General features: G+C 41.0%; 1 protein-coding gene across 2 annotated transcripts; it reads left to right on the forward strand.

Moving 5' to 3' along the window:
* Positions 1-27,242, forward strand: pgm5 (phosphoglucomutase 5). Of its 2 annotated transcripts, XM_069682877.1 has the most exons (12): positions 1-76; positions 195-494; positions 2,095-2,257; positions 2,905-3,051; positions 3,472-3,597; positions 3,712-3,902; positions 5,444-5,598; positions 13,710-13,825; positions 19,056-19,191; positions 19,968-20,151; positions 24,176-24,313; positions 26,441-27,242. In XM_069682877.1, the coding sequence occupies exons 2-12, from the start codon at positions 237-239 to the stop codon at positions 26,528-26,530; spliced, it is 1,704 nt and encodes a 567-aa protein (XP_069538978.1). In that variant the 5' UTR covers positions 1-76; positions 195-236; the 3' UTR covers positions 26,531-27,242. The 2 variants fall into 2 exon arrangements, with proteins under 2 accessions (XP_069538978.1, XP_069538977.1); XM_069682876.1 differs by having other exon boundaries at positions 24-494.

A 27,242-nucleotide genomic window follows, 5' to 3' on the forward strand; every position in this document is an offset into this window, starting at 1 on the left:
GTAGTCCAGCAGCAGAGGAGAGTTCTGCTGAATGTTGGAGGATGCAGCCCTCTGAGCTTTAACACAAGCTGCCGAGGTGAGGACTTTTTTTTCAGTCAATTCATCACTGCGTGGGACTGCTTTAACTCCACTTCACAGGCTGTCAATCCGTCACTTTTTTCTTTACTTTCACTCTGTGGACGGATACCGCAAAGATCAAACTTCTTAACCAAGTCTAGGTAGTTTGATCGGGGAGGATGGAGACGAGCCCCATCCCGGTGCTGACGGTTCAAACCGCCCCCTTCGACGACCAGCGGCCCGGTACCAACGGGCTGCGGAGGAAGACTGCGGTGTTCGAAGGGAAGAAGAACTACCTGCAGAACTACATCCAGAGCGTGCTGTCCTCCATCGACCTGCGGGACCGACAGGGCTGCACCATGGTGGTGGGCAGCGACGGCCGCTACTTCAGCAGAGCTGCCACCGAAGTGATAGTGCAGATGGCAGCTGCCAATGGGGTAAGCAAGGAGGGGGGCACCAGCAGGCATTCTTTTGTTTCTCTTAATCAACATGTAGGAAACTGTTTTAACCATATACCAAAGGAACATTTTTAATTAAGAGTTCTTACCAGGAAACTGTTTCAGTGTAGGAAAACCCAATTTGATATTAGCTGATTATCTCAGCAGTTGAGAATAAAGAATACCCTCTCCACTATACTTGTTTTTTACCCAAAGAAGAGATCACATGTTGGATTCTGGATGCTTTAATGTCTGTACTATAGCCCAGTGGTTTCCAGCCCGGAGGTCTGGACCACAAGGGGTTGAGAGATGAAACCAAAGGGTCAAGGGTTAAGATGATAACTAGTGTAGGAAATAAAAAGGAACACTGCCACACAGAAGTATGTTTTTTTTACTACTTTTTGTCTCTCTTTCTCTTTGCCTTTTTCTTTTAAAGTATGTAACGCTCAGTCATGCAGGTAGACATCATACAGGCTGAAAGGCGGAGGTTTCAGCTTAAGTGATAGTAATTATCACAAATATTTACACATGCAAACTTGTCACTCATCCAAAGTGTGTCTGAACTCTTAACTATCCACAGCAGATAAATGAAAGAAGGAAGACAGGCAAAGAGGAGGAAAATCCCCACAGCTCATTTAGAAACGCTTGCTCTGAGGTCTTTGTGATTGGTTTGGACCGGTTCCAAAGGAAAATCTGAAGGGAATATAATTTGTTTTGGAGATCAGTGCGTTTTTGTTTCTGCTGGCCCAGCCAAATGTCTCTTGATGTCAGCCTTATCAGCACATCCATCCATCCTGCTTTATTTTCCTGCCTACGTATGTTCCCCTCTCTCTCTCTCTTTCTCTCTTTCTCTCTCTCTCTCTTGCCCAGGCTGAGCTTTATACTTTGGGGATACCCTGTCGTACAAGTCAGAATAGGGGCAACACTAGCAGATAGCCCACCCACCCATCCAAACATAGTGGGAAATAACAGATTCATTTAACCATGTTGCCAGGTTTTCCCTCGCTTTCTGTGTCTGTCCTTTATATACACACTCAACATGCCGGATGTTAGGAGGATACTCTGACGTCAGGAGAAAAAATTCTTCTCCAGTGAGGACACTTTTATTTAGAATAGCTGATATGCAGGGGAATTATGGGATGCTGGGGGTATTACCGCTTTTAAAAGTAGCAGACACATTATAAATAGAGAGTGCAGCACTGTTATTTAGGCACCCTCTTGGGGCAGATCATTTGCTCTTTAAAGCGGGCTGTCAATTAGTCACCTGTGGAACGATGAGGGGCTTAAGGCCAGTGTCGCTTTCAGGTCCAGTTAGACTGATGGGCTCCTGAACCCTTTTAGGTCAGAGTAGAAAAAAGGGTTTTATTTTGGATTTTGTGCCACAGCCAGCTCAAGAAGCACTATCATTTTGTCTGCATAATTTACCCAAAGATGGTCATTTTTTTCCACATAATTTTTCAAATTTACACAACATTTGGGACCCAAGCCACAGAAGAGAGAGGGCCCAATTACATCTGATTAGAAAGCATTTTTATAGTGGGTTCCACCCTGGATTGGTGTTCAGCTGACATTCTTCCTTATTACTATCTGTGCTGTGCAGATTGGTCGTCTGGTCATCGGCCACAACGGCCTCCTGTCCACCCCTGCTGTTTCCTGCATCATCAGGAAGATCAAGGCCATCGGCGGGATCATCCTCACAGCCAGTCACAACCCCGGAGGCCCCGGTGGAGACTTTGGAATCAAGTTCAATGTTGCAAATGGAGGTGAGGACTGAGAGAGGGGCTCAGTGGTAGAGTCTGTCGTCTTTTAATCGCAAGGTTGGTGGTTCGATCCCCAGCTCCTTCAAGTCTACATGTCAAAGTGTCCTTGGGCAAGACACTGAACCCCAAACTGCTCCCGGTGTCAAAGCCATCAGTGTGTAGTTGTGATGACTGATTGACAGTTGGGCACTTAACGTAGTAGCCTCTGCCATCAGTGTATGAATGTGTGTGAAAGGGTGAATGGGACATGTAGTAGTGGTAGTGCTTTGAGTGGTCGCTAGACTAGAAAAGTGCTATATAAGTGCAGTCCATTTTACCATTCCTTATATAGCGCTACATTTTTTAAAGAAAGACATTTAAAGAGAGATATAACATGAATCCACTATGAGCAGTACTTATCCACATTTGGCAACAGTGGCAAGAAAAACTTTTAATGGGCAGAAACCTCGAGCAGAACCAGGCTCATGCTGAACATCTGCCTCAACTGGATGGACAGAGAAAGTGGGATAGAGGGAGATGCTCGATAGAGACAGGCAAACAACCATCCGCTAACGTCAGAGATGTGTTTTTGGTTTAATTGGGCAAATTAATGACAGTTTGGGGAGTTGATGTTTACACATATTATTGTCTGTCTTTCTGTTGTGTGTTAGGCCCGTCTCCTGACACGGTGATGGAGAGGATCCACCAGGTGAGCCGGACGCTCGAGGAGTACGCCATCTGCCCCGACCTCCGCATCGACCTGTCCAGGCTGGGAAGACAAGAGTTTGACCTGGAGAACAAGTTCAAACCTTTCAGAGGTACAACACTCACTTCATCACTCGTTCATTGGTCTGCAATATTACCAGGGTTATTATTTGTAACTAGTGCCCTTATATATGGTGGATTAAAGTTTATTTATGCTTTATAGATCATTTATAAGACAAAAATGCATGAATGTGAAAAATCTATTTGGTTGCTCAAACAGTTTTTTTAAAGAACTAAAGAGCCAAAGGGGGTTTTTACAACTTGGCAGCCAAACATTTTCCCTATTAATAATAGAACTAATCCCTAAAGCATAACTAAATGATAGATAGTTCCACTAGTTCCAACTAATAACACCACTTTGGGCAAAACCTTACTGTACATTTTGTTTGTCTGCCCTTTGTTCTGTAATGCACAAACATAAACAAACATACATTGTTTTTAAGTACCACATCATCTCTTCTCTGTGTTTCCAGTGGAGATTGTAGACTCAGTTGACGTGTATCTACAAATGCTGCGAAACATCTTTGACTTCAGTGCCATTAAAAGTCTTCTCACAGGACCAGATCAGCTCAAGATCCACATAGATGCCATGAGCGGAGGTGAGACCATTTGTCATAGCTTTTAAAGCCCCTCTGCTGCTGTAAAATGTTATTGGAGATTAAACTGTTTATGTTTTACTCTTCTGCTCCTCTCCTCCCTGTGCTGTGGGACAGTGATGGGCCCCTACGTGCGTCGCATCCTGTGTGATGAGTTGGGAGCTCCTGCTAACTCTGCTGTTAACTGTGTCCCTCTGGAGGACTTTGGCGGCCGACCTCCGGAGCCCAACCTGACCTACGCCACCTCTCTGGTAGACGCCATGAAAGGAGGGGACTTTGGCTTTGGAGCTGCATTTGATGCAGACGGGGTAAGACAACCGATATCTGTGTGATAACTCAAGTTGTTTCAATATTTAAAGAGTTCAATTTTTATAATGAGATGCAACTTTAAGAATATTTAACATTGCAATTTAGCTTTTTGGTTGACTTATAAAATGTATCCATGATGATCCAACAAGCAGGTCACTTTTTCCACAATGTCATCTAATAGTCATTTCAACTGCACACACATACACACACACTAACACACCCTTTGTAAAGTAAATTAACTTAGCCGGAGAATTATGTCATATTTCCTCTGTTCCTCCCACCAGGATCCGTATCTTCACAGTCATTAGCAGCAGCGGTTGTAATCTAATCGAGTGACTGTTGCTTTTTCGGGGTTGCTGTTACATAACACCGTGACCAATATCTTTAAACTCCAAACAGGTATCGTGTTTGATGGCACAAAAATGACTTAGTCTTCCGTTTATCCTTGGCTGATATTGTTCTCAACATTGGAACTGAAGATACAACTTTACTAAATTGAATGGCAACCAAATGACTACAGTATGCTGTGCGACGGATTTGTCTTGTGTTGCCTTGGAGTGCTCTGAGCCCACAGGACACACGGGTATACTGCATTCAATCCTACTGATTATGTACCGTCAAATCTGGTCACAGATAGGGTTTCATTTTAACTGCACTTGATTGCAGATCTCCTCCAAGGCCAGTAGTTCAGTTTGCTGCAATATGCACGCAGTTTGTCTTGAAATATGAGTTAGATCTGCTGCTAAATGGCACAAACCAAGGGGTGGTAAAATAAAGGCTGTGCCGATATCAGCGCCGGTGGTAGCGAAGGCCAGACGGGATCGCAAGCGGGGACTAGTTGACTGTCTTCCACAATTTTTAATCGATGTCCGACATCTCTCCTCTCGAGTTCTTGGCTTCGGAAAAGCGAAAAAGAGAGAAAAATATGACGCCCCACTCTAAACTTTGAGGATATCAGCTGTCGGACTTGCAGATTCATTATGCACACAGTTTTGGCATTTCTCCTTGTTCTGAAAGCTTGACAGGCCTCCTGCGCCCAGTTATGGTCGCTAACGTGGGATTGGACAGTGGCCGTTCAAGGGAGGGGCTTAGCAAAGGGTCAGTCAGTTCTTCCTTCACAAATGCTATGCCCTTTGACCAGGTTTTTTTTTTTTTTGCCTTTATTTCACAGGACAAATGAAGATAGACAGGAAATGTTGGGAATAGAGAGTGGGGGATGACTTTTTGACCAGGTTTTATAAAAAATTGGTCAGTAGTTTTCCCAAAATTCTTCTGTAACAAACAAATGGAACCAAAATCATCCTCACACAGGTAAAACTTCTCAGGTAATTCCTAGAACAGCTGGGCACTGTAGCTTTTAAGCAAACATTACACAAACTGGAGTAATAGTGAATTTGTTTGGGACTATTTTCCACTGTGGATTAATACACATTTGTTAAACTAGTAATTATTTCCAGCACTAGGACTGTGTCAACAATGACTGTTATCACTGCAGTATCTGAGCTGATTCACAATATACCATATGTCATGCTGTTTTCAGGACCGATACATGATCCTCGGAGAAAACGGCTTCTTTGTGAACCCGTCAGACTCAGTGGCCATCATGGCCGCCAACCTCTCCACCATCCCCTACTTCAGACAGACGGGAGTCAGGGGCTTTGCCAGGAGTATGGCCACCAGCACCGCAATCGACAGGTACAACGCACACTCGCACACTTCTGCACACTTCTGCACACTTCTGCACACTTCTGCGCACTTAAAATCTTCTCTTGTCACACCACCTCCCCCTCTCTCCACAAACTCCTGCTGCAGCCTAATCCCTGGAGAGGGGCGACACTCTCACATAAGGACTCACCCACTATGAATAAGACTGTGAGATCACATACACACACATTTACTCACGGCCTATAAATATTGTCCGTTATGTAAGAGAAGAGTCGAGCAGAGGGTACTGAGTGAAAGGAGTGGATCCAAGCTAAAGTCATCCCCATTAACATTGTTCCAGTGAGGGCGATCCCAGTGCTGCACCCCACTGAGGCCTCAACAGAGAGCTGCTCAATGGAAACGTGTGATATTATACAACAAGGGAACCAGGAAAGATTAACTATAGATAGTTCAGACTTTATATACAGGTATGTGTACTTTAAAGGGGGGGTATTATGCTAATTTCAAGCTTCATATTTCGCTCTGTGATACCTGTGGAGTAGCTTAGCATAATTTACAGTTAAAAAAACTCCTCATTTTTCTCACACTGGTGCTCTGTGCAGGCCCTCATACAGCCTCTGCCTGAAATGACTCAATCAGCTCTGTCCCTTTAAGAAACCCCGCCCCTACAAGCCCGCTTTCTTCTGATTGGCCAGCTCTCTGAAGTCTGAGGCTGCACTTTGTGACGTCACAATGTGCAGCGTGTAGAAAAACCTGTGTGGAACCTGACGTTCACAGCAGCCTGCAGACTGAGCTGAGAAACCTGGGGATTACTCCAACATACTTTTACCTACAGATTCAGACCTCACCCACGTTTAGTCTGGACGTCCAACATTGTAACATTATGTAAATATATACTGTATGTTTTCAGCATAACACCCCCTCTTAAACAGATAATTATATATAGTATAGAATCAGTTACTAAACGTTACCAGAAAGGCTTAGGCTGAAGCTGAAATTACATTCTTACACCCACTATACATAGACACTTTTAGAGGATATAGGCAGCCATTGCTGACTGTCAATAAGTCACATGGTTTAAATGACAGAGAAAAAACAGATGAAGTACAATAACAAAAATGTCAACATTGGTTCTTTTTGGACCAAACACTGATGGTTTTTGAAGATGGCCGTTGTCATGGCAGCGTGTGTTCAACCAACTCTTACATCTGGCCCAATCACTGTACATTATGTAACTCAACGTTCCTCTTCTGCTACATACTCTTAAATAAAAGCCATAAGCTCTATACAGCTCAATCTTGCGTTGCCAACATAAGAGAAAGGGGGCGGTCCTCCCACTGTACAACTATGTAAAAGTTCCACCTGTCCCAGAACGTTTATTGACAGCCAGTGATGTATTCAACCCAGGCTGTGACTGTAAAATATGACAACCCACCACTGCCATTTCCACACCCTTACTTTTTAATGGCAGTAAATGAATGTCATACAATTTCCTGTGTTGGTATTGAACTCTACCCAGACAGTATATCACACACCAGTAAACGATCAGGATGTGTGTTGACATTAATAGAAAGTGCTTGTGACAGCGAGTCTTTGTGTGCTCATATGTGTGTGTTAGTATGAGTTAGCACTGGCAAGCATTAAGGAAGTGACCTCACTGCCAATCCTGATCTCTCTGGGTTTCACGGTCAAGTTATGCTTAGATATGTGCGGAGTGATCACAGAATTATTGGTCATATTTGTTAGTGTAGAGACTCCCTTACACACACACACACACACACACACACACACACACACACATCAGTTGGACACTGTATGGTGTTGCGCTCCTCTTTGCCAAGGGCTGTGTCTTATGATGGTGATGATCACACTGAAAGAGCTGCTTCACAATTTTGCTGACACTCACTCCCATACCAGCCCCGCCTCATCTTAAACACGCACACTGACCAAGTCCTGAGACACATACTGTATGTCACATGTCCCACTACAACCCTCAGCCATGGATCTTTCATACCGCACACACACACACACACACACACGCTTTCTCCACTTCCTGTAGATAAAATGACCTCTTTATTAGTCGTATCTACTTCTCCTCTCTGGCTATTTTCTCAGCGTTTCCCTTTCTTACATCAATGATAGCGTAAATTAAACTTCCTGGAAACTTAGTTGTGCAATCTTACTGAGAAGTAGAATTACCGTACAGTATGATGTCTATTACAGATAAGTACAGATAATATCTCAGAGCTTTGTTAGAAATACATTTCATTACACAAGATATTAATTTTCTTCCTGTTAAACCCAAATTTACCCTCATTCTTTTGGGAATGTGGTCTTATGAAACTCACATCTAGATCTAGACTCTGATAATTATCGACATTGTTGCAGGAAAGCATCACTTTGTTCAACTCTCAGCATAACTGCCACTACTGACGAGCTGCAGGAAGTGTTAGAGTACTTAGTAGTGTAGTGTTGGACCTTGGAGCTGGCTCAAGTGTGCGCCTTTTTAGGAGAGCGAGCGGCCTGTGTGTGTGTGTCCGTGTGCCGAGTGTTTAGACTGAGCAAACCTCCCTGCTGTGTGTTTATGCGCAGTAAAGCAAACTGTGTTATAAAGGCCTTGATAGATGTGACGCTGTATATACAGGCTAATATACTGTGTGTAGATGTTTGTGTCCAGAGGGCAGAAGGGAAAAAGACAGTGAATAAAGAGGCTGTATTTGTGTTTAGATGAGCAGAGGATGTTTTGTTGTGCGGGAAACTGATTTTGATTCAAACAGGCAGCAGTTGAAGGTGTTAAATCTTTTATTCCCTCGTATACTTAAGGTGTCTGTCTCGCTGAATGTGTGCATGGATGCCTGACAGTGTCTCTCTGTGCATATACTTTAAGCGTTTGCAGGGAGGGAGGGGTTGGAGGAAGAGAAAGTAGGAGGGAAACTTTGGAAAAGGAAACATCTGCCTCTCCTTTAACCGTTCCAGGGATGGAGGATGTTGGTGGAAGAGAGGGGCAGAGCCACTGGAGCGCCTGTTACCAGGATGTAGTCCCAGTTCTTGCCATCAATCGTTAATTAGCATTAAAGTGGAGGGATGTTTGTGCTGTAGCTGAGCTAAATTGTTTTTATGACTGTTTTGCTGGTTACCAGGATGACAAAGGCAATTAAAGTATTGTAGTTTTTTCTTACAGCTGCAGTTGCTTAAGCCTTTTTAAGACACAATGTGCTTCTACCACAGTGTGTGCTTTTTATGCAGTCTTTTTTGGTCTTAACTGACCCCTGAGTATTTTGGAATTTGAATCATATTTTTCATGATGTTTGGAGTACAGAGAAGTTAAAATCGAAACCACAAAAAAATAAAAGCAACAGATTCCCACAGATGGAGAACACTGCAACTCAAAACACTGTGTTGATTTTGTTTTTGTTTTTTCTAACCTACCCCCAGTGCCTCATCAGAACAGTGAAAGTACCCATTCTTTATCGCTACAAGTCCCAAATATTTAAAGGAATTAGTTTCAGACCTGGGTGTTTTTTCATCCTTTTTCAACAGGTTTAGTCAAGTTTCATTTTTACTGACATCACTTTCAGACTAGCACCCATTACTTTTAGCAATCATTTCTGCTTTTCAAGCTTTCACACACTCTTAATCACAACACGAGGCGTTAAGATGTAATAACAGGGATTTTTTTATTTTTTTTATTTTTAATATTATTTTTTTGGCCTTTTGGCTTTATTTATAGGACAGCTGAAGATAGACAGGAAATGTTGGGAGTAGAGAGTGGGGAATGACATGCACCAAATGATCGGCAGACCGAGAGTCGAACCTGCGATCCGTGCGACGAGGACTGTAGCCTCTGTACATGGGGCACCTGCTTAACAGCACACCAACAGGGATTTTTTCTTACAATTTTTGGGGGGCTTTTATGCCTCTATTGAGAGAGAGCACAGTGGCTAGTGTCGGAAACAGGGGAAGAGAAAGTGGGGATGACATGCCGCAAAGGGCCAAGGGTGAGAGTCGAACCTGGGGCTGCAGCATCGAGGACTGTAGCCTCTGTACATGAGACGCATTTAACTGCTGAACTAAACCGGCCCCCTGCATCATATCATTTTATTATCCTAATTGTATATTTTTGTTTGTTTTGTACCCATATAACTTTGGGAAATTTCAGAAGCACCCCGAGAGTAACCTAGTTAGCTCCTAGTAGGGATGGTCTGTTATACTGGAATTAATTTTAGGCAATCCCAACAAGACCGTACCAGACCAGTTTTGGTAGGGCTGGACGTTCAGTCCCTTTTGAAGTTGGCAGGGCTCAGTTCATTTGTAGTTCTAAAGAAATGCTTTAAAAAAAGAAAACATTGAAAAGCTGTCATCAGGCTCACATGTTGTATCATACACTAATATTTTGATAGGAAGCGAGATGCAGAAGGCAGCCAAGTTAAACATTGACACAAAGCACACTTTCCCCGTCTGATACATTTTTATTAAATGGTAAATACTTTTTGACAAAGCTTTAAAGAAGCCTGGAAAATATTTAGAACCAATGTCAGGAAGGTATTTAGATAATCATTCATTATAGCAGCTATGACCATTTAAAGAAATCAACTGTACTGTAAACTAAGTTCTTTAATTCAGGTGTTTTCAGATTGTTGTCCACTGAGGGTTCATGGCTCAGGTCAAGAAGATCTCACATTTCAAGCCCAAGTTAAGCTCGAGCATGCTGCACTTTTTGTCTGAGTTCCAGTGTAAAGCTTTTAAGTCCATGCTGAGCTCTCTTCAGAGGGGGAGGTGAGGCGAGAGATCACTGGATGCTATGTTTGGTCAAATATCAATCCAAGGCCAAAAGCTGGCAATATTTCACTCCAGACCTCATCCCTCACATATTCCTTAGTATTTAGCGATGCATAAGAGAGATATACAAAGATAGAAAGAAGATAGAGACAATGAGAAAACAAAGCACATAGTGGAACAGTTTATTTAAGTCATATCAGTGTGTGCATCAGTCAGTGTGTTCAGAGAAAGTAAATATGTGAGTCCAGTTATGAAATCTCTGCAAGCCCTTCACATCACGGTGATAAAACATCCAAGTCACTCACATGCCAAACCTTAACTACCTCCTCTCAATTTAATTTAATCTTAAGATCAGGATGGATCTCTAACTTCCTCCCACAGTCCAAAGACAAGCTCGTTAGGTTCAACGGTGACTCTGAATTGCCCGTAGATGTGAGTGTGAAATGCTGTCTGTCTCTATGTGTCAGCCCTGTGATTGATAGGCGATCAGTCCAGGGTGTACGCCGCCTCTGGCCCAATGTCAGCTAGGATAGGCTCCAGCCCCCCAGCGATCCTGAACAGGATAAGCGATATACATGATGGATGGATGGATGTAACAATATATTTAAACATATAAGTAGAAGCAACCAAATTGTAAGTATATATATGTATGATTGAAAGTCTAAAGCACACTTCAGCTTCCATACAGAGTCAATCATTATACCAAACAAAAATCTGTATTATTTATAATACATTTATATCTGCAGTTAAATTGTGTTTCTTGAACTCTGCATTTGATATGATAAAGGTACTTCACAAGACATGCACCCTTTATGCAAATATTGCCAGTTATATATGCATGTGTTTCACAATGAAGTATCACATCCTTAGTGCAGAAAAGGCCATTTGAACATGTTTGTTAATTGTGCTTTTCAGTCAGTGACTGTGCAAGAAGGCTACGTGTGGTTATATATGTTTTTCTAACCCCCTGTTTTTCAGCTTAAGCTCAGCTGGTGCAATCATCAAACTTGAGAAAACATTCTCACACTGCTTTGTCCCTACATTTTCGCAACATTGTTTGAATCTGAACCCTGCTAGGGTCGGTTTCAGTGCTTACGTTGGCTGTGGACGTGACATTTAAAACGTCAAAAGCAAGTCAGAAGGCCAGAGTTTCTGATTTCCTTGAGGAATGCCAGGCTTTCCGTTCTAGCTCTCGCTCCCCCCAGAGGGGAATAAAGCTAGTTAGTCTTATTTGGTAATTTATCCCATCCTCCTGTAAACAACTGTGCGAGGCACTGTGGGGTTTATTTATGTGCATGATGATTGTGTGGATGTGCACCACCTCTTAGAAACACACCCACATACACATGTGTATTGCACTGTGAATTCCCACAGCAGCCCACAGTACAAGCATTTAAGATGTCTACATGTTTGTTTCTTTGAGGGCAGCAAATGTTTGGCTGCTTTGAGTATTTTGTCCAACAATTCTGGGCTCGAGGAATTGTGTTTACATTTAGTGGCAGTTTCTGAGGAGGTGAGGATGGATGATGTGGTTTAGGAGTGATCCGTGGGGAATTAGAAGGACACTGTGTGCACCGTGTAGTCTTAGCTAACGTATGTTAGATGCACATGTATCTTAGATTATGGAAAAAAGAACCAAATTGTGACTTAACAGTACTAAGAAACATCTTAAAACATAACACAAAAGTTTTTCAATTGATATGGCAAACTTCTAATCATTTCCAGCAGATATGTAGCAACACATTTTGGGCACCTGATGAATGAAAGTCCTTTGTTCACTCCCCTTTTAGCCTTGTTTTGGCCTTCACATGCAGCTGAAGGTCAATATTTGTCTCTAAAAGCTCCACTATGTTCACCAGCTTGTCTCCAACTTCGTCTCTGTGCTGTTTGGTGCTGGACAGGCTGCAGCAGAAGTTTATCAGAACTTTTTTTTTGCTGAAAATAGCTGCCTGCCGGTTCTGGAAACTATGCTATGAGAGCATTCAGAGTGAACCAAAATTAGAGTTTATTGGAACTGCTAATTTGGGTGATAATTCTCTTGGGTGCCACACTTTTATTTGATCCACTTTTATTAAAAAACATTGCTCATAGCATCTCTGAAGATACTGCTTCCTAAAAGTGTGTCATGTTTAAACAATACATTGTGTATTCTTTGACAATGAAATTATACAATTTATCCTCCTTCATTGCATTTAAAGTTTAAAGGGCCAGTTTGCCGATTTGCAACCTCAGTCCTATCATGCTATTATGGGGAGCTAATGACATTATGGTAGGAAAAAAATGCAATTTGGCTCTGTGCCTTTAGAGGACGCTATCTGCTTCTCCAACGGGCCGTGAAAAAACCTCCACCAGGCTACATAAAAAGCATCATCTGGCGGAGGCCAGGGAGCTCGCTAAACTACACTTCCTCAATCTAGGACGCCCGCCTCCGATGTCATGTCTCGTTCAAAATCGTCAGGTTTGAAATGTAGACTGCAGACCTGAAGATTTTTTAGACGAACCACCGGTATATTCTCGTCGTGTTTCGGGTTCTGTACCGCTCTGGGCCGTTGCCTGCAGCGATCAATGTCCTTCACTGGAAAACGGTAGTATTTCACTCCAGCGTCTCTTGCTGGGCCGTTCCTTTTCAGAGGGAGGGGCGCAATGCATGCTGGGTGTTGTAGGAATGTAGTATGGGTGAAACCACGAGCTGTTTGTTCAACTTTCTCCACAGCTATGGGGCCAATTTTAAATATAATTGCTTCTATTGATTACAGAGAACACCAGCTTTGACTGACAGGGGCTTTTTCCAGGGGCTAATTGCTCCTTCAAGTTTCCAGGAACAAACGAGGACATGACCATGGCACTGACCTTGCCCATGAGGCTTTGACACTGTGCCAAAACTGACTCATACGTTTTTACTCCTGAATGTATATTTAAAAATATATATATATTGCTTTATCATCATACTGTTTTCTTAGACTTTGTCTTTGCTCTTTTCCTGTCTGATATTGTAGCCCTTTTGCGCTCCTCTTCCTCCCTTATATTGTCCTGTCTGCTCCTTTATTTCTCTGCTAGCTCCCAACATATACTCACATACATAAACACACATACTGCCTCTCCTCCTCCCCTTGATAGTGCATGGCTCAGGTTCAAAGCAAACATCAGCTAAAAGGTTAACTCATTTATTCTTGCTGCCTTCGCCTTATTAAGTTATTGGATGAGCTGCTGGCTGATTACTTTTGTCATACAGCGTTTGGTTTGCTTTATTTCAAAGGTCAGAGGATTGTTTGGAAGGTTATCTCAGTATCGGAACTGGGAAAGGGATAAACATGTCGTGTGTTTTTGAGTATGTGTCTCTCTTTCTCGCTGCATGTCTGCAGGGTAGCCAAAGCCATGAAGCTGGCGCTGTACGAGACTCCCACAGGCTGGAGGTACTTTGGGAACCTGATGGATTCTGGACGTTGTTCCGTCTGCGGGGAGGAGAGCTTTGGGACAGGTACGATCTATTTTTCTTTAGCACACTCGCTCACTATCAACAACTTTTAACGGCTGTTTGTCATGGATTCAGATAGTCATTTATATAGATTAATGGGCAGAAAGCATGTGAAGAGGAGGTTACTGATTCAAATCTGGCTTGGAAAATGTGAGTGGGTGGGTGTTTCAGAAATCCCCTCCCTCAGCAGCAACTGTTACTGAGGTGTCTGCAAACAAGGCCACAGCTAGAGGCTTCACTGGCCAGCTGCTGCTCCGTTGATATTTTGCAGGAGCCCTTTGTGTTATTATTCCTGCTGTCTTAACACAGTTTTGTTAAAAAATAAATGAGGGGCTGTGTCTTTCTTGCGGTGAGTTAAAACTGTAAGTGAGGACAACTTGAAATGTCACAATAATCCATCATTGCACAAAACAATATTATGTATAAACAGCTAAAGTCAAATCAAATCAATTTTTGCAAAACAATTACACATTATATACTTTCCATTGCTCCCTAGTAGGGCACTGATGCCAAAATAGCCGCCGTGATAGGCGCTGCCATCTTACGATGGTGACGTCATTTGGAGCCAGAGTCTGTGCAGTAGAGATCGGCAGGTGGAGCCGCCGTAGCCACTTCCACTAACCAAAACACACACTTAACTTACCGAAAAAACAGCTGGCGTGTTTAACAGCCGAACAGCTTCTTTTGTTGGTCTGAGGCAGACGTTCACAGATATGGAGACTTCAAATGACTGTAGTGATTGTTTTAGTTACGTCTCCTCTCGCCATTCGTCCTCTACTCTGCTAATCAGGAACAGATTGACGGCAGGAGCCAGATTTGTCAACAGAGCTGTCAATCATCCTTTTTACAGCATCAAATAACTAATTAAAAATAAACTTGTCAGAAAAATGAACACTTAAATCAGCATGATAAGAACTAACTATAATGACAGAAACCATGTTTGAGAAAAATGTATTTGTTGTGTATTTTGATTTTATAGTTTGACTCATGTCCCATCTGTTAACATGGAGGAGGCGGGCTTTACGACCTATACTGCAGCCAGTCAGCTGGGGGCGCTCGAAATGTTTTGGCTTCTATTTTAGGGAGCTGTCGTGTTGTCCATTTTTTTATACAGTCTATACTCTCTACCCACCCCATGTAACACCAAGAAGAAGAGGAAACAAATAACAAATAAATACATTATAAATACAGATGAAGACTTAAAAAAAAAGGAAAAAACATACAAACACCACATCCACCTTACAGTATATTGCTCATGATTCAATTGCTTCCACCTTACCCTACTCTTGAGCATTTATAAAAGCAATGTTCCTTCCCCACTTCATCAAATACTTTCCTGCACTATTGCACTTCCTATATGACATTCTTTCATATGCAGCAACCTTTCCCAATTCAGTCACCCAGTCCTGAAAAGCAGGTGTTCAAGGCTCTTTCCAGTTCCTGAGAATACTTTGCCGCCCCATCATTATAGCTGTCTGGGTCCATTTCTCCACACATCGAGGGGGTACTGACAGAACACCACCATGTCTGCGCACTGTTTTTACTGTAAACACTGATAAACTATCTACCTCATGTCATCTGTAACATATATACTTTATATATATATATTTCATATTATTTCAGCATCCTTCGCACTGTTGATCATTGCACTGTTGTCTCTCATAGCTTGTACATATTAGTTTAATGTTTAATGTTTAATGCTTGTACATAGAGAGTGAAGTTAAACCGGAATCAAATTCCTTGAACGTGTACATAACTGGCCAACAAAGCTGATTCTGATCTCCAAAAACATAAAGTTTCAGACAGAATGCAAAATGTGAACCTATAACGTAGGTGTGAATCTGCATCCAGAAGTTTTGGATGTTGGACTGCATAACCACAGTGCATGTGTTAGAGTTCCCTCACCCCGCCCACATTTCCAACACATTGCAGAGTCCTTTAAGCCGAGTCCGTGTAATCAACGATTGTCTGAGAATTGCCACAAATTTGGGCCAATTTATCTTCATCAAATGAAACACCCAAATCCCTTTCCCAGACACTTTTCAGAGCTGCTTCAATTTCCTTTCCCCCACAGGACAATAGCATCTTATAATATTTGGATACCTCACGTCTTTACACCAATATTTTTCTGCTGGTTCTGGGGCCTGGAGACATGACCCAGATATCATCCTTAAAGCGTGACAAAGTTGTGAATATCTCCAGAACTGAGACCTAGCTTGCTAGTTTATATAAAATATAAACTTTTATTAAATACGGTGTATGACATACTCTATTTAAGATGATCTATACAATAAGTAGGCAGGTCAAGGTTAAATCAGGAAGTCGTTCTGTAAACTGTGATGGATGTTTACCATGAACTGCTTGTGTAACCATTCTGATAACTTCAGCTTGTTCTTAGGTTTTACCCAGGGGATTGTCAGCATTTAACATGCAGTGTATAATGTTATTGCTACTGATTAAAGAAAGACGACCGTAACTACAAAAGATATCAACATTTCCCTTTAAAGGTGAAAGTTGGTGTAATATTAGCCCCTTCTCCCTCTCTTCCACACGCTCAGCAGCCTGTTCCAGGTCTGGAGTTGTAAGCCGAGCATCCTGACTGCCTGTAGCTCCAGTCAGAGATGTGTAATAGATTTGAGAGCTGTGACCCTGACTGCATGTGTAAATAATCCCCATTCTTCTGCTATAAAAGGAGACGGGGGCTCCCTGAATCGCTGCAACATGCAGACATGCCTCCAGTGTCAATTTTTTTCTATTAATGCAGACACACACACACACACACACACACACACACGGTCAGAAAATATAAACAGTGTGCGCAAATGCACAAACAATGCTCTCACATTTGCCCTCCTTTTTCATCTGCCTCTCCACACTGCCTTTTCCTTTACCAACACATCTCTATGTTTTTCTTTTTTATGGCTCTGAACTATTTTAATTTCAGTTTTTATCTGCGTCTGTCTCTGATTTTCTCCTCTCTTTGACTAATGATTTTAATTGGAGATGTCTAACTTTTTAAAGGATGGAACAGAGAAGAAAAGCTCCAAGTGAAAAGAAAAAATGTTCGAGGGTGGGAACAAGAGAGATGAGAACCTTGTAGGCGAGAGAGGAAAGGGAGTTTGGAGAGTAAAAATATGGGAAGTATTGACGAGGAGGAGAGACATGGAAGGCACAGAGATGCAGAGAGCACAAAGGACTATGGGAGCTTACTCGTTGTCTACCCATGTAAGGCCAAAAGCTCTGAGAGAGCCCAGAGTTGTAAATCATCAGAGCTACACACTACCCCTGCTCTTCACTAACTCTCAGACACGCACAGCACTAACTGTCAAACATTGCTGTTCAGATTTTGTAGGTTTTGTTGCTGTGGCAAAAGTAGTTAACAACATATGAAACAAATTATGTTTCTGTCAAAAATATTCATATCAGTCTGCCCCCCCAAAAAATTGAAATATCTTTAAAACTGACTTTTGGACTTCTTTTTTCCAACATTACAACTTTTTTCTGGCTTTTTCATAGTGATAAAAGGTTAAAGGTGGGGTATTATGCAAATTTCAAGCTTCATATTTCACTCTGTGATACCTGTGGAGTAGCTTAGCATAATCTACAGTTTAAACGTTTTTTCTCACACTGGTGCTCTGCCTGAAACGGCTCAGTCAGCTCCGTCCCTTTTAGAAACTCCGCCCCTACAAGCCCACTTTCTTCTTATTGGCCAGCTTAGCCTGCTGAGGCTGCACTTTGTGATGTCACAAAGTGCCTGCAGACTGAACTGAGAAGCCTGGAGATTACGCCACCAAACTTTTACCTACAGATTTGAAACTTCACCCACGTTTAGTTTGGACATCCAACATTATAACATTATATATATGTCCTAAAATGTGAAACAGCATAATACCCCCTCTTTAAACTGTTGAATGGAGCTGAAAAGGCAAGATGTTCAAATAAAGAAATGTATGTTCAACTAGGTGACCCCTCCATAGCGAGACGAAGACAGACAGTGAGACAGGGATTAAATAATGAAAACAGCCTGTTTCCTAACAGCTGTATATTGATGTAGTTGGACACAGAACCATGAGCTACACGTCTTGTTGTCAGTGTTTGGACAGAAGACAAAGGCAAAGAACTAAGTAAGCCATAAAATAGACATAATGATAATGAATTACAATCACATGTACCTTAAAATGATTCAGTTCAGTCAATTTTTTTGCACCAAGCACTTCCATGGAAACATTCCCAACATATTCAGTCTTACTCAAATGTCAACGTGTCCTCTTAACAGATACCTTTACCGTGCAGCTGTTTTAGAGAACAGACTGATAGCTCCCCAGTGAAGGAGACTGATCAAGGGTGTGAACATCTCCTTTGTTTGTGTGTACGTGTTTGTGTGGGGAGCTGGAAACAGTATTTGTGTGGGGATGTATGGTACATTTCCAAGTCCAAGCCCTCTCCTTGACCTCCTGATGAAGTAGAGTTAAATGCTAAGCATAGCTGAGACAGTTAGAGGTAATGGATCAGTACATTATTGTGTGAACAAAAATCCAGTACAAGTTCAAGTTGTTATTGGGAGGTCTGCCTTAAAGTTAAAGTTTCCCAATAGCTGGGAATGGCCAGACTAATTAAATGAAGTAGAGGTAGGTTGCTAGGCTAGGTAGCTAGCTCTAACATCAAGTTCATATGGCTTCTAGTTGAACATAAGTACATTTGGCTTTGAATGATTTATTAGCCAACACTTACCAACTGTACCTTAAGTGAACAACCATCCAGTTTGTTTAATATTGACAGAATGACAAATTAAGAACGTTCCACATCTGTGGCAGCCAGCTTGGTCCTTGAATCAGGCTGGATTGATATCTGTGTGACTGAATTGGAGGGGGACCAGAACATCTGCCAGAGCAAATAAATCCCAAGCTTGCAGATTCATCTGGTTCCCAGGCTAATCTCCCACCAGGGTCCTGAAGAAGACTTGCAGCTCCAGATTCGTGTTCTTCCTTTGACATTTGGAAGAAATATTAATTTATTATCTTGTTGAGAGTTACACGAAAAGATCGATACCACACTCATATCTGTGGGTTTGTATCCCCTTGCTTCCAGACCTCATGCTAAGCTAACATGCTAGTTGTCATTTTCTCATAATTAGATGAAATTAGGCACACATTATCTCTCATCACAGCAGTTCAACAACAAAAAGTATGACAGATTCATGAAGAGCATTTTTGGTGTCTTTGCTCTAATCCAGGTTCAGACCACATCCGTGAGAAAGACGGTTTGTGGTCGGTGTTGGTGTGGTTGTCCATCATGGCCGCCAGGAAACAGGGTGTGGAGCAGATCGTCAGAGAACACTGGGCCAAGTTGGGACGTAACTATTTTTGCCGGTAATCAACTAAATGACCTCTTAATATTGAACTGTACTTTAATTATGAGTTATGGGGCTATTTATTTATTATTTAGCTCTTCATTGGTTTATAATGGGTTATTGGTTTATTTAAATGAAGGAGCCCCATTTCTGGTTTTAATCTGTATATCTTGAATTTATGTAAATCTGCAAGTCCTGCCGAGATGGACATGATGATTCGCTTTTTCCCAGAAGTCTCAATCCCTTGGATCCCCAGCAAAGCCAAATATGTCTCTCGGGCCTTCACCTTCATCCATTACTCTGTCAGAGCTCCTCATTGGTTGTCACTTGTTCTTATTTTAACCTCTCCCCTGTGATAGGCGGAGATAGTAACTACAGTCGATGTTCCCACTGACAGTTGGTGCAGCTTTTCATGTTCCCATAGAGAGTTTCCTAATCTGATTCAGTTTTCCCACAACATGTAGACAATGAGGACATAGAGGACTGTCCAAGGACCGGACCCCAAAGAAGTCCTTAAGACGCCAACATCTGTCATAATTTTAGGAAAATCCATCAATCATAATCTTGTCTCTTGCAGTTTAGGAGCATTTTAAGTTCTCCCTTCCTGTTTTTGATAATGCATTAGACATTAAACCAACTTGAAAAAGTATTAGAGACAAAGTTTGAACATTTCCTTAATGCAGTTAAAGGAAAATATGCCGATAAGCATCCATCCTCCTTTTGTATGAGTGTGTATGGAGGCTGCGTACGTTTCAAACTGAGCATTTATGGATGTGTTATTGTGTTGTTTTTCAGATTTGACTATGAAGGCCTGGATCCACGTGCAGCCTTTTACCTGATGAGGGATCTGGAGGCAGTCATCTCAGACAAAGCGTTCACCAGCCAGAAGTTTGCCGTAGGAGACCACGTATACAGCGTGGAGAGGGCCGACAACTTTGAGTACATCGACCCCGTGGATGGATCAGTGGTTCGAAACCAGGTCAGTCTGGGCTAAGAGAGGAAATACACACATGGGTTTGCTTTGATCTGGTAGTAAATGTCAGATACATTGTTGCAGGCTGTGGTCCATATTTGTTCCAAAAGAGGGCTATGAGTGGCCCTGGTAAGATTAAAAGAAGTATCTGAACCAGAGTTTGTATGAAGACAGTGAACGTAGCCACTGTGATTACACACAGTGGTTCGAGGACTGCAATTTTGAAGTCTCAAGGTTGGCTTTTTCGCAGTCACCATCTTGTGTTTTTGTTCTGGTAGAGCTGCAGTGGAGCAGGGGTTAGCAAACACTATGTTATCAAAGTTTTACAGTCTATATACAAGGCTCGTTCATTAGTGTGGTTCATGTCAGGTCTTTTGGCTGTCATGAGGTCAGGCTAGCTCGAAGACATCTTACCCATGCACACACGCTAACACCTTCTCTGTAATCTCTTTCATACACATGCAGTCACTCAACAGCTTCTTGCAAGATGGACCACCCACCAAGCGTCAGTTTTGTCCCTTTAGAGAGGTTCCATGTTTGGACATGACAGTCTATCTTCAATTTCTAACGATAAACATATGCATACACACATAAGACACATAGCACATATCCTTACACACACTGATAAATCTAGGTCGGTTTACCCTCCCTAACCTCTCCCTCCCTCCCTCCTTCTCAGCTTCTCTGAAGTTTACCCAGCTGACTCCCTCTGTTCTGCCCAGAAATGTGTGGAAACTCATTCCTGGCGTCGACACTTCTTATCCTCTGCCCCACCTTAATACCACATACACACACACATTGTTTTGGTGCCTGTACAGTCAGTCAGTCCAGTTGTCCCTGTGCATAAGTGTGAACACATGCACTGGCTTGGCCTACATGTGTTCACACTAGTGTTTTCCAACAAGGTTGTGCCTTCAATTTTTCTGTAGTTTAACCTTATTCAGCTACATTAACATTAAAAAAAGTTATTACTCCACAGTGTTACTATTATTACAGCAGCTCCACAGCTAGTTAGACAGTCACCCTAAAATGTGATTTAACCTCACTGGCAAATCCTCAGCATCCCAGTGGCCCCAGTGTGTGTTATTACAGCACGCATTCCTCCCAGGACAGAATTATATCAGCTGTCGTCTCACTTGCGGTCTCTCCACTGCAAGTGTGTTTGAAGGGGGGGAAAAGTTGGCACATAGACACAAACACACTAACACACAGTACAGAGCATGGGGGATTAACACAGCAGTGGCATGGCAGCCTTTTGTAGTCCTCTACTGAATTCATTTGGCATTGTCTGCATATCTCAGACAGAAAGATAGCAGATACATGGAAGTAGCCTTCATACAGTAATACCTTGACGTAGCTAGATACTGGACTGTTATTGCTAACTACACCAGTTAAAAAATAACCTGTTTTTATTATTTATTACCAATAGCCTAGCTTATGAGCAAATCTATTTGTATCAATATATAAATATATAGAAATCAATAAAAAAATATGTAACCTAATTATAAAAGCCTAGCTTAGCCACAATTAATCAGATGAATTACCACAGAGATAGAACCTGAGGTGGCAGTTAGACTAAGTGAGATATGCTAAACTAGCTATAAGCTACTATAGCAATCGATTAGCCAAGGGTTTTTATTGATGACTAAATAACTACAGCTTACCAGCTTATTCAAATGTGTGAATAATCAAGATTTCAGTTCATTAAAATGTGAATTTTTATGTCAGTTTTTGCTTCCAGCTTTCAGTTAAAGTTTTAGTTAAGGTCAAGCTAGCACACCAGCTAGCTTTACTGCTCTTTCTAGCTATGCAACGTTAGCTAGCTTGTTTTGCTGTCTATCAGTGGCAGAGAGCAGAAGCCAGAATACAGTACATTAACTACACAGCTAAAGAAATATAGAAGAATATATCTGGTTTGTTTGCTACACTAACAAGCTAATTAGCCTGATAATGATTTGGCCTTGTACATACGTAGACTGCATTACTGTATGTTTTTGATAACCCAGAGCTCATTTCCAGCTGTGTCCTCTCTTTCATTTACTTGTGTTTGCCTCTGCATCATTGACTGTAGAAAAAATTATACAGTCTGTGCTTTACATAGCTAAGATAGACAGAGATAGACACACTGTGGCTGGTATGTGCTTCACTCAGGGCCTCCGAGCTTTGCAGCGGACATTGTTTTTAGCAGGCATTAGTCAGCCTTCTGATAACTGCTCCTCTATTGTTAGAGATGAGCTGACACACTCACAAAAAGATAGACAGACAGGCGGACGGACATGTCTTATTATCGCTTTCTCTCCTCACCCGGACTCTGACATGCGAAACTCTCGAGCCAAAGTCGGCTTAGGAGGAAGGGGAGTGGGCCAGTTTTGCTTGAATTTATTGCTACAGTCTATTAACGCTGGAGCTGAGTCACAGTTTGAAGAGGTTACGGGCAATAGATCTGAGTGGGGTTTACTGACACTAGGGCAGTAAACTAACTTGACTTTTCGCTCCTAGTATTTATAAGTTCATGTTTTAGGAATGAAGTGATAAATAAAAATGTCACATTATCCTGTACATATTGGCATAAGTGTTTTTTATTTTATTGCTTCTCTTTGTTTTCTCTGAGAACATATTGCTGTCTTTCCCTCTGAGCTTGACTTTTGCTCTAATAGGGTAGGGGAAGAGGCACTGTGGAATTTAGCACAGATAAGGGTCATTACACATCCATTACTCAAAGAGTCTTATCTTCCTTATATGTCTGCCAGCAACAGTTATGGTTGGTTACCCCAATGCAACAATATCCTGTTTTTCCCAAAACTGCTGTGGTGAAGTTCAGAAAAGGGCCATCGAGGTTGTTCATGTGAATGTTTTAATCTGGTTTGGTGTGTAATGGTTCTCGGCTTGCAGAATTTAAAGCAATGGAGACAAAACCTTAATGTATGACCTACTGAACAAGTGAAAGTTGACGTGTCCTTAATATTAATTGAGGTCTGTGCTTCTTAAAGGTTCTTGAAATAACACCAAAGTACGAAAGAATGACCTTAACTTTTTAGACAGCAGTGGTGGAGGAAGTAACCAGAGCCATTTCTTAAGTAAAAATACTTATACCACTTCTATTGCTAAAAGTTCATGTACTGTATCTGAAATGCTACATATGATAAGTACAATACTGTATCATAAATGTGTTGAAGTATTAGAAGCAAGAGTACTCAATTAATAAAACTTTGTGTTATTATGTTTTTGTTATCATTAGATTATTATTACTTATTTGTTGATTTCAAAACAAGATTCTTCTGTTGTAATTGGCTGCAGCTAATTTAACCTTTTTGTTCAGGTTTGTATAGGAATTCTTGTGAGTCCCACCAAAATATACAATAACAGGGACATCTAGTGGATCTTTGTAGTTACTGCACCTTTAAGAAGGAATATATTGCTTAGTGATGTACACCCTTCAGACTCCCTAAACATTTTGCTACTGTTTTAAATTGTTAGTTTGCATGGTTGGAAAATAATAAATAATTTAGTACTCTATTATATTATATTATTATATTTGAATTACTTTCTTTTAGATTTTTTGGGCCGTTTTTCCCTTTATTTGATTGGACAGCTTGAGGAGAGACAGGAAATAAAGGGGGAGAGAGAGTGGGGATGACATGCTTGAAGCAATTACAGCATTTGATAAAGTTGATATAATCTGGTGCTTAAAGATATATATGGGTGCCTTTCTATATATCACAAATTGTAACCTAAGTTAAGTATAGAGTGATAAAAGGATTATCCAATTGGTTCTGTCAGAAAATGTCCGAACCATGTGTTGTTTAGATATCTCAAGAAGACATTTTCTGGTTACCTACGAAACCATTAAATGAGTTGTTACATCCCATTGCGTTTTCACATGAATACTGGCTGTTTTTTTATCAGCTGTTTATGGAAGTTATTTTGGCATTTAAGGGTTTCTTTGTTGTCTCTTTTAACTTGCGTTGGGCATTTCTCAAAGAGAAACTAAATAAATATATAACAAAAACATTGTTATGCATGTTTGCAGGGATTAAGGATCGTCTTTAATGATGCAGCCCGCCTGGTGTTTCGGATGAGCGGGAGCGGTGGAGGGATGGGTGCCACCATCCGGATTTACGCTGAGAGCTTCGAGAGAGACCCAGAGAGACACAACAGAGAGACACAGGTACAGAGGGAGTGTGTGTGTGTGTGTGTGTGTGTGAGTGAGAGAGAGAGACAGAGAATCTGTTTGTGTGTTCCCATGCTGCATGTTAATTTCTGTTTCTGATTTCTTAACCTAAATGAATTCAATGGTGTGCAGTGTTCTGCAAGTGTTATCACAATAAAACGTTTCGTATCAAATCTTTATTGACTCATATCACACAGAAGTGGAAGTATTGTTTTTTGAAGAGACATCCTTTCTTCAGACTGTAAATGTTCTATTCTTTTGATTAAATTGATTCTATATAATATACATAACGCACAATGTGCACATCTCCAATCCTCATTAATAAATCTTAAAAATGGTTTCTTGGTCCTTCATGTGGCATGAAGCTCCCTCTTCTGTAATTAAAAATTGTCCTGCTGTTACTTTCCATCAGCACTTCTTCTGTGATGAACACCCAAGATACAAGTTGAGGTGGATTGTAATTCATAGGTCGTATTATATTATCCCATCCAATCCACTTTATTTATATAAAGTGCTGCACAATTCAATTAAAAATATTATTATTATATAATATTTATTATTGTCTATATTCGACAACAGCGAGAAAACACAACGATCTTTATCAGCTACAGAAGCTTAGCTTGTGCTGTGATGGTAAACTGCCTTGTCGTGATCATGCAATGATGGCTTGGAACTGTAGTGCACTTTAACCATTCTCATGGGTTGTAAAGCTGCAGTCATGATGGCTACACAGCTTCATCAGCTGTATGTTTGGACAGCTAACTATGCAGCAGCATCAGACTGACAGTGGGTTCTTTTGCTGATATTAATTCTCCATACAAGTGAAAAGACAACCATTGACGTATTTAGCTTGTCATAAATAGCCTCACTTATGCATCAAAGTTTGCATTTTAGCAACAGCAGTTGGTACAAGCCATGATTAAAATTTAATTCAGGTGCTTTCTGCACTGTTGTCTATGAAGTGATTTCACGTCAAAGTGATAATATTACTTAAAAATGTGATTCTAAATTTATATCCTTTAGGATTTTCAATTCATTCATGAAGTTTGGAAAAAAAATCTCCTCTAACCTACCAGTGAGCAGCGCATAAAGCTGAATATACCTTAATGGTTTAAGATTCCATATTAAAGTCCCAAATCAGGTTTACTTGTTTAACATCTTCATTTGTATTTTGCATATCCCTGCTGGTTAGAGCAGCAAAGCCACAGGCTATGTGTGTACGTGACATCATCAAAAACCCCATTTTCAGTGTTTCAGTGTATTTGAAATTGTAGTTGTGTTTGCATGCTCATTGTTAACTAAGTGTGTGTTTTATCCCTGTGCAGTGATGGTATAAAATAACACAAAACTACGGACTCGTGCCATATCATGTGCACATTTGCAGCACAAATAGTCATAAACAGTACGTGCCGAGTAAACATCCTGGTGTTTCATGTTTGTCTTCATTCATTCAACAGATTTTGTGTATTTCCCTTTAAGACAAGCTTGAAATGTCTCATGATCTTTTGTTTGTCCTGGCACATGTTTTTACTACTCAGCATGCCCCCAGATCATTTCTTTATTACACATCAATGTTCACATTGAACACAATTCATGAATGAATCATCTATAACCAGAAACTCGGCTGATGCTGCTATAAAACGTTTTTCACATCCACCCTGAAACTGTTTTTACAGAGCTCGGTTGACATGAGTGAAACCTGAATTTATGTACCTCTAGGTTTATGTGTGTGTTTTAGTCCCACCTGTCTAACATACATGCTGCCTTGCACAACAAAACAAAAACTAGATCTACGTATGTCTGCTTAAAGATGTTCTTATTAGCTACTATAATATAGTATTATAGCCTTATTGTTTAGAAAGTCGCATAGTTACAGAATTAAGTTATTCAGAACTTCAAAGTAAACTAATTATGCCCCTGATAAGGTGGTAAAGGTGCAAAATAATACAAATAATACACAAGAGCAGTGCACAAACACACTAAACAGCAGAGGCAGTAATCCCAAAAAACATTACATACATGTACATTTTTGTTCTCCCTCTCTTAGTAACTTCTTCCAGACTTACTGCACTCGTTGTTAAATAATTATTGCTGAAAATGTTAATCACGTGTTCCTCTCTGCAGGTGGTGCTGGGTCCCCTTATCGCCATCGCCCTGAAGATCTCCAACATCCACGAGAGGACGGGACGCCGAGGCCCAAATGTCATCACATGAGCAACCAGGAAACCACACACACACACGCAAGCACACACATGCATCTACCTGCTCACACTGAAAAAAAAACACCTTCAAAATACTCTCTTTTGCCATTTTTAAAACCCCCTCTCTGTAGCTTAATTCTCATTTTTTATTTGTCTTGATGCCTAAAGAAGAGGCTGCTTACTGCTGGAGATTACGTTGCACACTTTTCAAGTGTTTAATGACCACTGTTATCTGTCAGACATTGAAAAGCTGAAATATTCAGCGTCCAAACCAGGGAGGCTTTTTTAATTATTGATATGGATAAAGAGTGGAGAATATGCAGCAAAAATATAATGAATGTGCAGACTAACTGTGATTGTTTGTGGCTTATTGACTGAGGCAGCCTGTAATTTTTCATTCACCATTCTGTTTTGTATAACAATGCAGTGTTCGGTTCTCATAGTGCGTGTTTGTCCTCTCGTATATATCTCATATATGTGTTGTCTAAGTGTAAAATAAAACAGGCATTGCATCACAACTAATAAGTTGATGTTTGATATAAAATGCAAATCTATAGTACTCATGTTTACTACCTAAAGACAGCATGTTCAAAATGTAAAATAACAGCCAAGAAAAGAAGAAAACTTTTGGAATTATTTGCTCCTCCTACTTTTTCATGAATTTGTTAGTTTTGACATATTTGAATTTATGATTTCTTTTTTTTTAATCCAAATAAACTTTTTTG

Source organism: Semicossyphus pulcher, unplaced genomic scaffold (assembly GCF_022749685.1).
Source record: "Semicossyphus pulcher isolate SPU_LCO1_2020_fin unplaced genomic scaffold, fSemPul1.0.p SCAF_6, whole genome shotgun sequence".
Lineage (NCBI taxonomy): Eukaryota > Metazoa > Chordata > Actinopteri > Labriformes > Labridae > Semicossyphus > Semicossyphus pulcher.